At 41.7% G+C, this 14,725-nt stretch overlaps 2 protein-coding genes across 2 annotated transcripts; one reads left to right on the forward strand and one right to left on the reverse strand.

Annotated features, from left to right (window-relative positions):
• Positions 1–5,553: 5,553 nt before the first annotated feature.
• Positions 5,554–7,278, reverse strand: EsH8_V_001195 (uncharacterized protein; the record flags this gene model as incomplete). Its single annotated transcript, XM_083273711.1, has 1 exon — positions 5,554–7,278. One exon carries the CDS (start codon positions 7,276–7,278, stop codon positions 5,554–5,556), a length of 1,725 nt encoding a protein of 574 aa, XP_083126426.1.
• A 539-nt stretch (positions 7,279–7,817) lies between these two features.
• On the forward strand, positions 7,818–9,611 carry EsH8_V_001196 (serine/threonine-protein kinase; the record flags this gene model as incomplete). The annotated part of the gene is made up of 3 exons (XM_083273712.1): positions 7,818–8,132; positions 8,191–8,400; positions 8,463–9,611. The coding sequence occupies 3 exons, from the start codon at positions 7,818–7,820 to the stop codon at positions 9,609–9,611; spliced, it is 1,674 nt and encodes a 557-aa protein (XP_083126427.1).
• Positions 9,612–14,725: the final 5,114 nt, after the last annotated feature.

Raw genomic sequence — 14,725 nt, forward strand, 5'->3', positions numbered from 1 at the left:
TGGTGGTGTTGGTGGTGTTGGTGGTGTTGGTGGTGTTGGTGGTGTTGGTGGTGTAGATGCTGTAGGTGCTGTAAGTGCTGTAAGTGCTGTAAGGTGTGTGTGTAACTAAAACCTGGAAATAAAGCGGACGTTAGATTTACCTACGGTTTTTCCGATCAACGCAAAAGTCCTGAATGCTTAACCGGCCTGCAGCACGGCGGCTCAAGTGCTCCACTACGGACGTATTCAGGCTTTAGCACGGATAGCTTCAGGCGGTTGTGCTTCTGTATCATATATCCGCCGAGCAAGTATTTTGCTAGGGATTTCTTTGCGACTATTCCGACTATTATGTTATACCAGGTGCCGCAGAACTACCTCCCTGGTACAGAGAATGTCTGTCTACTTGTATCTGCAACCAACCAACCAAAACATTCACTAGCGCGATTCGTCAGCTAACAGCTTTAGGTCCAGGCCAACACATGGTGGATAAGGATAAATGGGATCAATCCCAGCTACTTCTCCCCCAGAGTAACGTAAAACGCTTCATCAATGGCGGTCCAACATGGAATTAGCCTGCGAGCCTAACGGCAAGCTAGATTGGCCAGTCAAGTACCTTTATGACAGGAGGCGAACTGAGGATGGGCCCAAAGAGTTGACGGTAATGTGTGCTAGGCCTGGGCTGGACCCTTGTTCAACACACAACCTCTACAAGATTCTATCTGTATTAGGTGTTAGAGCTGTAGGCAACCTATAAGTCACCGGGAGATTAAGCAGGATGGGGCTGCATCATCATCTACTAAGTTGTTTCTAAGCCATCGTCAAATTCATTAATGTGACATTTCATTAAGCCAAGTTTAATGACCGCTAACGACTTAACGCCTGACTCTTTAAGGCGTTCTTAACCAAGCCTTTCCCGCCGCCCGAGGCCCCTTTGCTCTGGTACTAAATTAGTAAAAAATCACCTCTAGATTAGATATCCCAAGTACTTGGCGTGTTCTGTGCCTGGAACGGTTCTTTCCAACCGTATTTGCCAGTACACACAAGGCACTTTCTCCACAGCCCCAGGACATTATCAACAAATATCTTACTGCTGCAACATGCGGTGCGGATTAGCCAAGCCATCGTCGTAGGCTAAGGGTACAGAGTGCTTATGCCGACCGCCGGTTAAGGGAGCTGGCCGGATTCAGGGGCTGGCTTGCATCCTGGTTTACGTTGCAGCCACTGTATCGTGCTGGAAGAGAACACTTTTAGTGAATAATAGCCGCGGCGGTGTGTAATGCGGGGCGTCGTGGGAACCCAAATTGTTGAGTTGTGTTGTGCGAGGGTGCAGGGCGAGGGAAGACCCAGGCTGAATATCTCCTTTAGAGGTTCCTTTGCGATGATGAAAAGAGATTACACGACGTTGGAGATGGGACTTAGCTCCATCTAGCCCTAAATATATTGAATAATAGCGAAGACGGGACAACCTGCATGCTTCTGTATTAACTGCTAAGTGAGATGCAACGGAGAGAGCTTTCAACGAGAGTAAAGCGTCCGAGAAATAGACATGTCGGGGGGGAGAGAATGCTGCTGCAAATTATTTTAGTGCCAGAGTGTAGTAGGGGTTTAGCCGACTAATCCGCCCGACTCTGTAACCTTTAACAGTCTGTCTCCCTGTTTTTATCTCTCCTGTTGCACTTTAACACTACATGCATAAGCAAGACAGATGGAAAAGGAGGGTTGACGCGCGATGTAGAATAGTATTAATAAAACAGTAGTACGGCATGGTGTGTTCCTGAAAACATTGATGAGTAAACCCGACAACTCCTAAACCTATAAACCATCATAATGGCCGTCGTCGTCTTCAATATAACAACCGTCCCGAATCCACATATTTAAGCAATCCACGCCATACCATCGTTTCAACTGGCCTGGATCTACCCCAATTGAGGCGCAGGCCGGGCACGCCTCAACGTTATAGAGATTCACGAGCTATGGCCGACCGCCGACAGAGTCCCAGTACTTATTAACCATATCCGGAAGGATACAACTAATTCGCTGTTTGGTTTCTAGCGTGGCTGTATCCGTATCGTATCCCTACTATTATACCTTAAGGAGCATCCTCTTTCCCTTTCCCTTACGGATGTAGCCAATAATAGCAAATACTTCCTAGAGAGTATTCCGGTCTGTTTCTTCGCGATTAAGCGCAGTAGCGCGACCGCCAGGAAACTAGGCGTAGTAGTCCATTACCGCATCCAACGCCGCTTTGCAGAGGTCCCTCTCCAGCTCCCACGTTGCCTCATTATTAGTATACGCCTTCTAGGCGACACGCAAGTAAATATTGCCGACCTCATCAACACGATGGTTGTTAATATAATCGACTTCATACTCTTAGCCATCTTCCTCCTCTCTGCCTTCTATTTGTCAGTAGTCTTGACTCCTGATAGTGGCAGGGTCGGGCTGGGACTTAATATCGATAGACTAGGGCTCAATATCGCCAGGCTGGGACTCGGCGTCACCAGACTGGAGTTCGACAGTGGTGTAGTTAGACTCGAAATTGCCGGACTAGGACTTGGCATCGGTGTACTGAGACTCGACATCGCCAGGCTGGGGCTTAACAGTGGTTTGCTGGGACGTAGAGGCCTCGACGCGTGGTTGATAGGAAGTAGAAGATGCAACAGCAGCTAAAGCATCATTGTTAGGATATCGTCTGTTTCTGCAATGAAGTAGGGAGCGAGTTAGTTAATTGCTATAGCAGAAGCATAAGACAACATACCTTGTCGTTTAGAAGGATTAGATATAATAGAGGGTAATAGAGGGTAAAGAGGAAGCGTCGCATACTTCAACATGCTGCAGAAGGTATCGCTCGCTAAGGCGCAAGATGGGATTATCTCTTAATAAGCTAGACGACAATAAGGCCACAGGAGAAGCAATAATAAATCCTTCTAGGATACAGGAAGAACAGGAATTTATAGTTAGTGTATTTAAATTAATCAAGACGAAAAACAACAGTTACAACAGCATTAAACTGTACGCGCCGTTGTTATTAATAAAAAGGATTACAAAAGCGGCAGATCTGTAGTAGAGACTTTAGAGCAGTATTTATTTAAAAATAAGGGTGGGAAGGTACCACCTGCCAGGTACACCAGGTCAGGCTGCACCTTTCGTTTTCGCCCTCTCCGCCGGGATAGGGCTATTATTGCCAGGCGCTCCCAGGCAGCACTAAGTTCCAACCTGCAATTTCATCATCTTACCTTTTCTCTCCCTCCTTCACGTTTGTTTACCAACCGTCTATTTAGTCCCAGCCTTCTATAGATACGCTTTTACCTTATATTCATCTAGGTAGTCGCCACAACAAACGCCCTTAAAACTCGCGCGTAATAACTATAAACCCTGCCCCGAAACGCTACAGTCCACTCAGCTTCCATCAACATGCCTTATCTATCAGCTCTATTCAACCTTCACTACAGATAAAAGTACAAGTCCGATGCGATATACTCCTAAACGCTCTATTTCTTCCTTATTAAAGGCACCAAAAGCCAAAAGCTTGGTCCCTTCCGGCTTAATCCCTCTATGCCTCCTGTAACACTACTCCGCTGCTCTTCTGCTAAGGTACCTTATTATATAGAGGGATTACAGATAGACAAAGAGTTACCTCAGAAAGCAAAAATAAAAATAAAAAATAAAAATAAAATTACACAGCTCGTGTTAACATCACGAAGGAGTCCGTAATCCCTTGGTTGAAAACGAGCCCTCTTCTCGTTACAGCAGCCTAGACTCTCCCTTGCCTGCTCCCCAGAAGGCCAACAACAGGGCAAAGTCTGTTAAAGCTTCTGTTGTGCCTGTTTGGAAAGCTGCTCCAACTGTTTCAATAAATTCAGCTGCCCTAGAGATTCCTAAGGATGAGTCTGATACTAAAGGTCATAGGGATGGCAACGACGCTGGTCTTAAATCTCTAGAGGCTGCAGTTTAGATGAAGGCAAGTGGTGCTGCGCCGTTATAGCCTGAAGAGGGACGAACTAGGTAGTTAGTAACCAATAAGGAGTAGGTCGGCCAGGTAGCTAGCTACCTGGCCTTAAGTGCTAAAGTTGACACAGGTATAGCAGCCTGCAAGAAGAAGAGTATTTAAATGCAGGTGTAGCTGAAATGGGTACGTACTATATAGCTCTCTCTCTCTCTCCAGCCACAAGGATCCGCTTTAAATGTGGCGCCACCACGATACAAGGCAAGGCGCAAGGTACAACAAGGTAATTACTACCACCACCCACCACAATATACTACAATATATTACGCAATTAAGAATAGCAAACCTTTAAAAGACGTCTACTAGAGAAAAGTAGTCTTTAGAACAATCGACCGCTTCTACAAGCCCACGCCTGCATATTCTTTTTATAACCGGTTTAAAGTCTGCTAAACCGTTTTATGTTAGCTAAAAAGCATGCACTGTAGTTGTTTATTGATTTTAGAGTCATGCTATTATAACGCGCCAAATGGAGCAGTTATACCGGGTGATATAGATGTATGTCTATCGTAATTTCAGGTGTAGTTGCTGATAGCTTTGTATCTATTAATAACTAGTGCATGTCCCTAAGATATTAATTATAAAAGACCTAAGTAATAATCTATTCTATTAACGAAATCTAAAGGTAGATTTTCAGCTTTATTAAGAAATATCATCTAAAGCTTTCTAGGGAACCTCTCATCCGGCCAGACGAAAAGTCTACCGACCAGCCTATTTAATCCACAAGGCTGGTGGTTCCTCGCCCGGCTCCCGTCGCTGCAGCTAATCAAGACCACTATAAACTAGAGACGCAACCAGGTAGTGTAGAGACAACGGCCACAAGACCATAGAGAGAATTCACTAGCACCTAACCCTAAAATCGTTGCACCCCCTAACGTTGCAATTCCAAGGGAAGTAGCAGTGAAAAAAAGTTTCGTCATCGCCTCCCCCTATGAATCTGTTGGATTACTCCGCCAGAATACAGGGAACCGGCCAGCAGCAGCAGCCGGCCGCGGCAGCGGAACCCGGAGATCCAACTTCCGGGCTGGCAACAGCGATATCTTCACTACTGCTGCTGCTGCCAACCTACCTACTGTCTCTTCTACACACAGATACAACCACTAGAGTACAGTACCAGTTTTGACCTTTCGTTGCTGACGTTCGATTATTTCCCGTACGGGTAACCTGTGATTTCAACAGAATCGTTACCGCGCCAGGCCAGCACTTGCTGATCTTGAGAAAAGATCAAATGCACTGCAATAGCAAAATAGGAGATAATCCCATTCATTCCATTGCCTGGGTCCTTCCCCACCAGCCTCCCATTGCTAGTGTAAGTGCGTTCTCGCTGAGTGATTCTCTCGCAGCGGGGTGGTGGTCCCAAGGGATTCCCAAAGGAAAATTAACAAGGCATCGCTGACTCCGCTAACGCTGCATGACAATGCCTCTATCTGTAGTTAGATGTAAATTGAACTATACAAGTGCACCCAATTGCCGCGCCACCTGAGCGGTGTTTGCAAACTTTCCAGAGGCAAAAAACCACAGTATCTAGAATACCATGAGAGTTACGACCTGTTATAATGCCCTTCCTCGTATATTCACACAGAGATATCCGCCAACTTTGCCAATACCTTCTCAATATATCTGACACCCACCGCCACGCCGTCCTCATCCTGGAACTCCTCCTCGTCTCCAAAATCAACGTTTTCCTTGTCTAAACATGTCAAACATGTCTCCACCACCCTGCTGTACCTTGTACCCATTTTGCGCCGCAGCTTCCCCCTCGCCAACCATAAGAGATGATCCTTCACCCAGCCCGGATCCTTGAGAGGCCTCGAACTGCTCTCATCTAATTCGAATTCGCCCGGCTCGACACCAAGATGGGTCAATAGCAAGTTCGCAGGCGTTGGCAACGCTCGAGAGGCCCCTGCCATGTTGCTGTCCCTGTCATCGTAGGCAACGAAAGTCTCCCACAAACCAATCTCCAGCAGGCAGACGCCGACGCTGTAGATGTCATGCCTCATTTCGTAGTCGGTATCGGGAGTCCTGCCCTGTCTGCTAGGGTGCCGGTATACGTTTTTCTCCCAGTCATCGTCGCCGACCCGGCAGGTCTTGCCGTCAGCGTCGCGAAGCACGTCAAATCCAACTAGAACGGCAGTTTCTACTGCTCCTGTATTTATATCTTTGTCGCCGACAGCATTTTTGCCAAGTCGGCTGCTGCCGTCACTAATGATTAGGATGGTCTCGGGCCGAATGTTCTTGTGCACGAAGCCGTAGACGTGGACGTAGCTGACGGCATTGATGAGCTGCCGGGCCAGAACAAACCGGTCCGAGAGAGACTGATACTCATTCTCAGACCAGTTCAAAAGGCGCCACCGCAGGCTTTGGATTTTTGAATATGTTGTTGGGAGGCGGAAAACGAATGTGAACTCCGTAATAGCACAGGATTGATGGGAAGTCTTTGCTTTCACGGACACCTCGCTTTCACCCTTGAGAATTCCCTTGCATTCTAACAACCCGAACCTGAAAGGATCGGCATGCCGGAGCCTTCTGGCGAAGTTACGGATATCCCTAAGCACGGCGCTTACTGAGGGCCTTGACGTGAGGGTGACAGGATCGAGCAAAATGATTTGGCTGTTATTTACGCGTTGCGCTGTTCTGACGGGACTGAACGGGATTGAACTGATGCTGTCAACGACGAGACCGTCTGGACGGAGTAACATGGAGAACTTTGAAGCGCCATCGCCGTCGGACCTGAGTGCGTCTCGTAGGTGCCTCGCTGCGGGAATATTTGTAAACCATCCGCTCTGCGCTTCATCTGGCTGCTGTCTCTTAGTAACTTCCAGTTGGCTGTCAACCTCGGGACTGGCGATTTTCATCAATAGGAACCAGGTTGGGTCAAATATCGCCTGCCAGGCATCGAGTTCCGAGATCACTTCGACGAGGCTATCCTTCAGTAGCGCGTACTTCCATGCTTTTCCCTTGACCGAGGCCATTTCTGCGGCAGGGTGGATCCTCGTAGAGCTCGAAGACCTAGTCAGGCCGGCCAGTTTCGAGTCGGCAATTCGCAGCTTGGTTAGCAACACCTCCAGGACCTGCTGCTGGACATGATAGTGTCGCTCGCTCATCAACGCCGCAAGGCCCCTGACGACCTGTAGCTGAATCTCAATACGCAGCCAGCATGCTTCGACACGGAGGATGTGCTCGCCAAGTTGGGTATTGGCCTTTTTGAAGGCTTGGCAAGCCTTTACAAGGGACGTGCCGTATTTGTAGCACACATCGACGACGCCGACGAGGGCCAACCCAAGCTCGACGCCTGACATAATTCAAGATCCAATCCGGCAGGTGTATGTATGATTTGGTTGTTGCGGCGAGACTTTTCAATGGTGTGGTCTCAGCTGTGAGGTCGCGATATAGAGATTGCTATTTCGCGGGGTAACCGCGGGCACAAGCGGTCCGCATTATTCCGCAAGGAATTTATGTAGGGCGCCCTCAGAGTACAGCGCGAAAAGGTGGCAAGCAGAGGAGCAAGCACTCTAATTGGTTAGTTTTGTCGTTCACGGCATCTGATTTGGGACACACAATTTTAGATGCTGGCGCTCGCTGACGATAGGCTGCTCCAACAGTAGCTATTTCTCCCCCCCAAACATTCATTAGCCCAGTTGGTGTTTCTGCCTGATGTAAGATCAACCCCACTTGTCCAACATCGCCCCTCAGCCTTATCCAAATGTCGGCTGGGATCGATCATCATTACCTCCGCATTGTCGCCTGATCTCGCCCCAGCGCCAACTATAGATACAACCCATTATCGACGGTAGACAAGAGCATCTCAAGATTATTCGCTCGCACAGCAAAATTTGCTATGAATCGCAAACTCGCAGACATCATCACTGACACGCGGTTGGAAAGCGAGGTGCACACCGGCTATACGATCCACTTCCACCGTATCTCAGACCCGAATGCCGGGCTGCGCCTTCGGAAGGTTGAGGAGAGGTGGAAACGGGGGCGGGAACTCGGCAGTGGTGGCTTCGCCACGGTCTGGCTCGAGACGTGCACCGTCGGGAGCAGACAAGGCCAGCTTCGAGCGGTCAAGGAAATCAAGCGAAGCGCAGGAGCCCTCCCTTCGTCTGAATTCGCAAGGGAGCTGGAAGCGGTTGGGAAGTTCTCCCAGAAGCCCGTAAGTCTTTCGGGTCTTGTTTGATATCTACCAACTAATTTATGTTCTTGTCGGCAAGTACAGGCACTGCTTCGTTCGATCGTTTGGGTGGTATGAGACTGAAACTAGAGTCTTCCTGGCAATGGAATATATGGATCGAGGCGATTTGGACAGTTGGCTTTGCCGTCCGTATCCTGAAATGGAAGCATCAGCTATCACATACCAATTGTTGGAGGGACTGGGTTTCATGCATGGGGCTGGCTTCGTGCATAGAGACCTCAAGCCCAAGGTGCGTAGTGAGCGATTCTGCTTGGATCGATCAATGCAAAATACTAATAACACTTTGAGCAGAATATCCTCGTGCAGATCCCAGGGCCAAATTGGTGGATCAAAATTGCCGACTTCGGTATTGCCAAGAGGATCCAAGATTGTACCGGTACCGCCACACTCATCGGAACCGAGGGTTATATGGCACCGGAAGCAAGAGGCATCTTTCACGAGGCAGACCTGGAGGTTCCTTCCGGTTCTTACCCTTTCGCGGTTGATATCTGGGCGGTAGGGGTGATCGCCTGGCGCATAATCACCAACCAGCCAGCTTTTGCAACACTACGAGATTTGAGTTCCTACGTCCTCGGTCGGACAAATCTCCCCTTTACATCTGGAAAATTTTCGAGCGAATGCGATGAGTTTATTAAAAAGACGTTAGCTGCCTCTCCTGGCAAACGGCCTACATCGAAAGAGGCAGTCCAACATTTGTGGATACAGATGTATAAGGAGCGGTATACCTCGGTATCGCATGGGACTGAGGCAGGGCACGATGCTATGGCCAGAGAATCAACTGGGTACGCGTCATGGAACACCGCTTCTCAGGAAAATGGCGTCACAACTACAAGTGCGCCGCCAGGTTTACCCTCTAAGCATACCCATCCAAACTCAGAAGACACAAGTGAGGAGGATGCACCCGTCACCAGCCAGGGTATTGCCGACGTCTTGCTGTCTAAGAACAGCTATAAAGAAGACGAACGATTCTACCGACGAAGTGTTGAAAGTTTGAAGAGGGTCCTAGGAGAAGAGCATAAGGATACACTTGATGCTATTCATAGACTTGCCTTCACCCTCTACTATCAGAACAAGTATAAAGAGGCAGAACAGGTCTACCGACAAGCTCTAGATGGTAGAAAGAGGGTGCTAGGGGAAGAGCATAAAGATACACTTCATACTATTCATAGTGTTGCAGGCACCCTATACTGTCAGGGCAAGTATAAAGAGGCAGAACAGGTTTACAGACAAGCTCTTATTGGTAGAAAGAGGGTTCTAGGAGAAAAGCATAAAGATACACTTGATACTATTTATGGTCTTATAGATACCCTATGCCGTCAGGGTAAATATAAAGAGGTAGAACAGGTCTACCGACAAGCTCTTAATAGCAAAGAGAGTATAGTAGGAGAGGAGTATAAAGGTCCATTTAACATTATTTATAGTCTTGTACCACGATATTGAATTTCCTAGCGAAAGTAATTTAAGATAAAACTAGCTTGCATTATAAGAATAAAAGTAATAAAGAATAAAGGTGTTAAAGGTCTTAACACTAAGTAAAGAGGTTAACAACTTGTATCTAGATATTAAGTATAACTATTATTTAAATCTACCTTCTCTACTGCCTCTTTATCTCTATACTAGATTAATTATCCTCTATAATAATCTCTAGTAGGTCTCTAGTACCCTCTATCTATAATTAATTATATATTCTAGGTAGAATATATTATAGGATACTAGCAAGATTATAGCGAATTACTATTATCTATTAGTATTATATAACTATCTATACCTATAGATAATTAGGCTTTAGAAGTATAAGGTAATCTATTATAAAACCTAAGGAAGCCTATACCGCTTAGTTTTAAAGAAACTAAGAATTAGTCTTTATTTTATAATATATCTATTATCTATTATTATACTGCTTTTAACCTTATTATCTATTATAATTTTAATTCTTTTTAAAGAAGGTTACCTATAGATATAATAGTAGATGTTAATATAAATATTAATAGTAGAATAAGGCGGGGTTTAACCTATATAGCCTATATAGATATATGTTACAGTTAGATATCCAACAGTAGGGTTTATATTAGCAGGCGTTAAGGTTGATACTAAGAATAGTAGTCGTATGTGCTGTAAGTCGTTAGGCTAGATCTAGGCTTTAGAAGGTATAGTAATTAATTATATAATCAACAAGGTTGTAGTACTAGTAATATCACTAATAAAGGATATTTAAGAGTTATATAAGAATAAATTACAAGTTGATTACTAAAGAGCTATAGAAGTCTAATCTTAGGCCTTCCTAAGTTCATCCTATATACAAGTCTTAATTACCCTTTAGCGTAATCTAGTAATTATTACTATAGGTATTCTATAATTACTTATAGATCTACTTTATAAGCGCTTATATATACTAAGCTATAATTACTTATAGATTCTCTACTTAACTAATTATTATCCTTATCTTATCTTTACGTAACTTATACTATAGTTCTTCTATATCTAATTAAGACCTACTTACTCTTTATACTTATATCCTACTTAGCTACTAGTTTTCTAGTAGGGTGTACCCTAGTTGGTTATATTTATTTCTAACGGGTTGTGATATTAGGTCTCTCCTTAAAAGGTTTAGTCCTTTAGACTAATATAAGTAGGTTGCATCCTCTTAGGTTTAAAGGGTTGTTAAATTTCGCTATCGTCCTTAATTATACTACTAATAACATGTTAGAAGAGTTTATAATTCTATCTTCTAACACTAGTACTATTTACCTTTATTACCTTTATTATTCCTTATAGATTACTAAGGAAGGTATTAACGTTATACCTTATACTTATTATTACTTAAAGGGGTATTATTATAAGATGTTACCTAGGTCTTTAATTTATAGTAAGTATGTTTATTCTAGAAAGACTATAAAGGTTTATAATATATTAGAAGATATAATTTACACTTATAGGTTTTCTTAAGGTCTTTTTATTCTTTTTCTTACTAATTTTCCTTATAGTTAAGTATTTACTAGTAGAGTTATATCGTCTTAATACTAAAGAAGAAGCTACTAAGAAAGTATTTTATAAAAGAATAAAAGCTTTATAGAAAGTATAGGCTAATATAAATAAAGTGCTTGTAAAGTTAGAGTATATATAAAAAGAGAAGTAAATAGTTTTTAAAAAGGGTTAGAGTATATTTAATATAGTTAGTAAGAATCCTATAGTAGAGTCCTTTAAGTCTCCTTTAGCTTAGGAGGTGTAGTCTACTAGCACCTTTAATATAATTAATTAGGGTGTTATAGGTTTAGATAGTAAGTTAGCTGATTTTAACTTTAGTACTCTTAAAGTGCCTACTAAAAGTATTAGAGGTTTTTAACTAGTTTTTAGAAATTATCTTTATACCTATAGCCTTTCTATTTAATTAGGTATTATTCTTTATTATTTTCTATATAGTAGTTAATAATTCGTTTAACTTTATATTCTAGCTTATTTAATTCTATAATAATATAATCTTCTATATAAAATCCTTATAGTGCTAGTTTAAAGAGTAAGATATAAAAAACAGGGTGGTATTTTATTATATCTAGAAGTTTAAGCTTATAGTTAACTAGTAAGACTTTTTTAAGAATTTTAAAAGGTTTAAGTTTTTTATAGTCTAACTTATCGCTTAGTTGTTTTATTTTAATGTTTTACTATATAAGGTATATATTATCCCCCTCTTTAAAGGTTAGTCTTTTAATCCTTAAGGTGTTAGTATATTTTTTTATTTATTACCTAACGAATTTTAGGTTTTATTTAACTTTATTCTAAATTTTATATATCTTAGTAATATCTACTATAGCTTTTAGAGCTTATAGTCCTACTTATAGTTTACTATATATAGTAGATTAGTAGCTATAGTTAAGGTAGAAAGGTAAGTTAAGTATGCTTTCTCCTATAGTGCTATTATATATAAATTATATTAATAGTAATAGTAATACTGGAATAGGGTGGGGTTTAACCCACGCGGCCTATACAGACATGTAGATAGTAGGGCTACTTTACCCCTAACTACATCACCATTCTATCCTTTCCTTAGTTATTAGCGGGTATTTAGACCTAATTAGAGCAGATTAAGCCTGATTAGACATCAGCAGACACCATCATTATTAATACTCCTTTCTTTACGTAATCTAGAGATCTTCTATAAATTCACTTGTATGCGTATACAACTGTAGCAGAGGTGACTACTAAGCAACAAGGCAAACTCTCGACCCTCCCCGTACAGCCTAGAAAGTACGATTGTCTATTCGGAATAGGCCTGATTAGGCCTATCTCTAACAGATAATTAATACTTCTATTGCTCTGCAGACGGGAAGTCACTCTATAGTAGGCGGAACCTAGGGTGCATGGTAGTCGCTGGGTGTGTTGTAGTGTTTTACATCTATTTATCCCTACTATTCTACTTTAATAGTGCTTCGTGGCGGAATTAAACCGCTAATCTTCTTATTACTAATAAGAGGTTGATAACCTCTTACACTATAACGACAAACCTAGCCGTTATTACAGGCGGTATTCTAGTAGAATACTAGGGTTAGGGTGTAGGGTCGCCTGTAAAAAAAAAAGGCGTAGTCCGTACATTATTACAGACTAACCTAGCCGTTATTACAGGCGGTATTCTAGCAGAATACTAGGGTTAGGGTGTAGGGTTGCCTACAAAAAAAAACGGCGTAGTCTATATATTGTTGCAGACTAACTTTTACTAAATACCAGCTTAAAAAACAAACGATAAATAAAAATAACCCAACCTATATACATGACAACCTTAGGGTTGTGGCGCCTTACCCTAGGGGTTATAATACTACCTTATGCTATTTCCCCTTAATCCTATAGATGGCCCCTACCCCCCTTAACCCTAGGCCAGGTCGTTTAACCTAGGCCACCTAGATCTAACACCGCCACCTACTACGTAACTAACGTAAAAAGCGACATAAAGGCAGATAATAACAACAGCTAACAACCAACAACTAATAAAATATAGTAGTATAACTATCTATAGCATCCTAAAAACTTTTTCTTTACTAAAACGATATATAATAACAAATAGAAGCTAGAAGATAAATAAAATAATAAAGTAAGTAAAGTAAGGTATCTATAGAATACGTTATTATAAGACCGGCTGTCTGTATTAATTATAATCGTAGTAGCAGTATAAAATATAGTAAGTAAGTAAAAACAATATATCAACAGGAGTAAGGAGGAAAGAGAAGGAGAGAAAGGTGTAAAGAGAATAGGGTTACTACAGCAGTAGTTCTAGTATTTAATATAGCAGTTTATTCCTCTTAAAGTATCTAGGCTATCCGATAAGAAATAAAAAAGAAGTTATATATACTATATATACTAAAGTGATATAGAGGATATATTACTTTCGTTAAAGCTATATAAATAAGGGACTTTAAGTTTTTCTCCTTATATAGAATAAACCCTATAGAGTAAACCCTACTATATAAAAAAGGGATCTATATATTATAGGTAATTAATATATAGGTATAAAGATTTACTATACGGGTATAACTCTTATCTAGGTATGACTTTTTAATACTAGTTGTAGTTACTATAATAAAGAAATAACATTATATTAACCAGCTAGTATATAATAACACGTTATACTAGTATATATATTTCTAAAATAAAAGGGCTAACCGTTTTAGACCTACTATAAGAAATTAAAGTAAAACGTTATATTCAGCCTATTTAGTAATATGTAAATACTATTTATATTTCCTAAAATTAAAAGAAATAAAGCTACCTATACGACTATATAACAGATAACTACGTTATCCAACTAGGGTAGTACTATATACTTATAATAAAAGGAAATAGTTACTATTTTATTACTTTATAAGAATCTAAAATATATAAACTAGTGCTTTACTAGTAGTTATACTAATTAGGTGTTTTACTATATCTACTCTAGACTACTGATATATCTTTATATTAATATAGTATAAGGCACTACTCTATTATATATTACTTTAGTCTAGTATAAGATGGCTGTAGTTATTTAAATCCTTCCTATATAGGGTTAGGGTTGCTAAATACTCTAGATATTTATAGTATTCCCTAAAGGGCAGACGATGCATGCAACTTTAAGAGCCTATATAGTATATTCTATAGTATATCCTTACGGTGTAGGTTTACTAAATACTCTAGATATTTACAGTATTAGTGTTGCTATATGTAGTAGGGTTCTATATGATAATGGCGACCTGTCTTCTTGGTAACGATACGCCCTACCTACTATATGATAGATGACCTTAAGGAGGGAATTCTAATTTAACGACATCGCTTTATTCTCTATTGCGTTTCTAAGCTGGTATACGTAGCGGTATTCTAGAAAGCTAGTATCTGAAATACATCCAGCTTAGCGGCGTTAGTAAATACTATATAAAGCTAGTAATACTTAGGGTTACTTAGGGTTAGTTAGGGTTAGGGTTAGGGTTAGGGTTAGGGTTAGGGTTAGGGTTAGGGTTAGGGTTAGGGTTAGGGTTAGGGTTAGGGTTAGGGTTAGGGTTAGGGTTAGGGTTAGGGTTAGGGTTAGGGTTAGG

The sequence above is a fragment of the Colletotrichum jinshuiense genome, chromosome 5, assembly GCF_051148585.1.
Source record: "Colletotrichum jinshuiense chromosome 5, complete sequence".
NCBI lineage: Eukaryota > Fungi > Ascomycota > Sordariomycetes > Glomerellales > Glomerellaceae > Colletotrichum > Colletotrichum jinshuiense.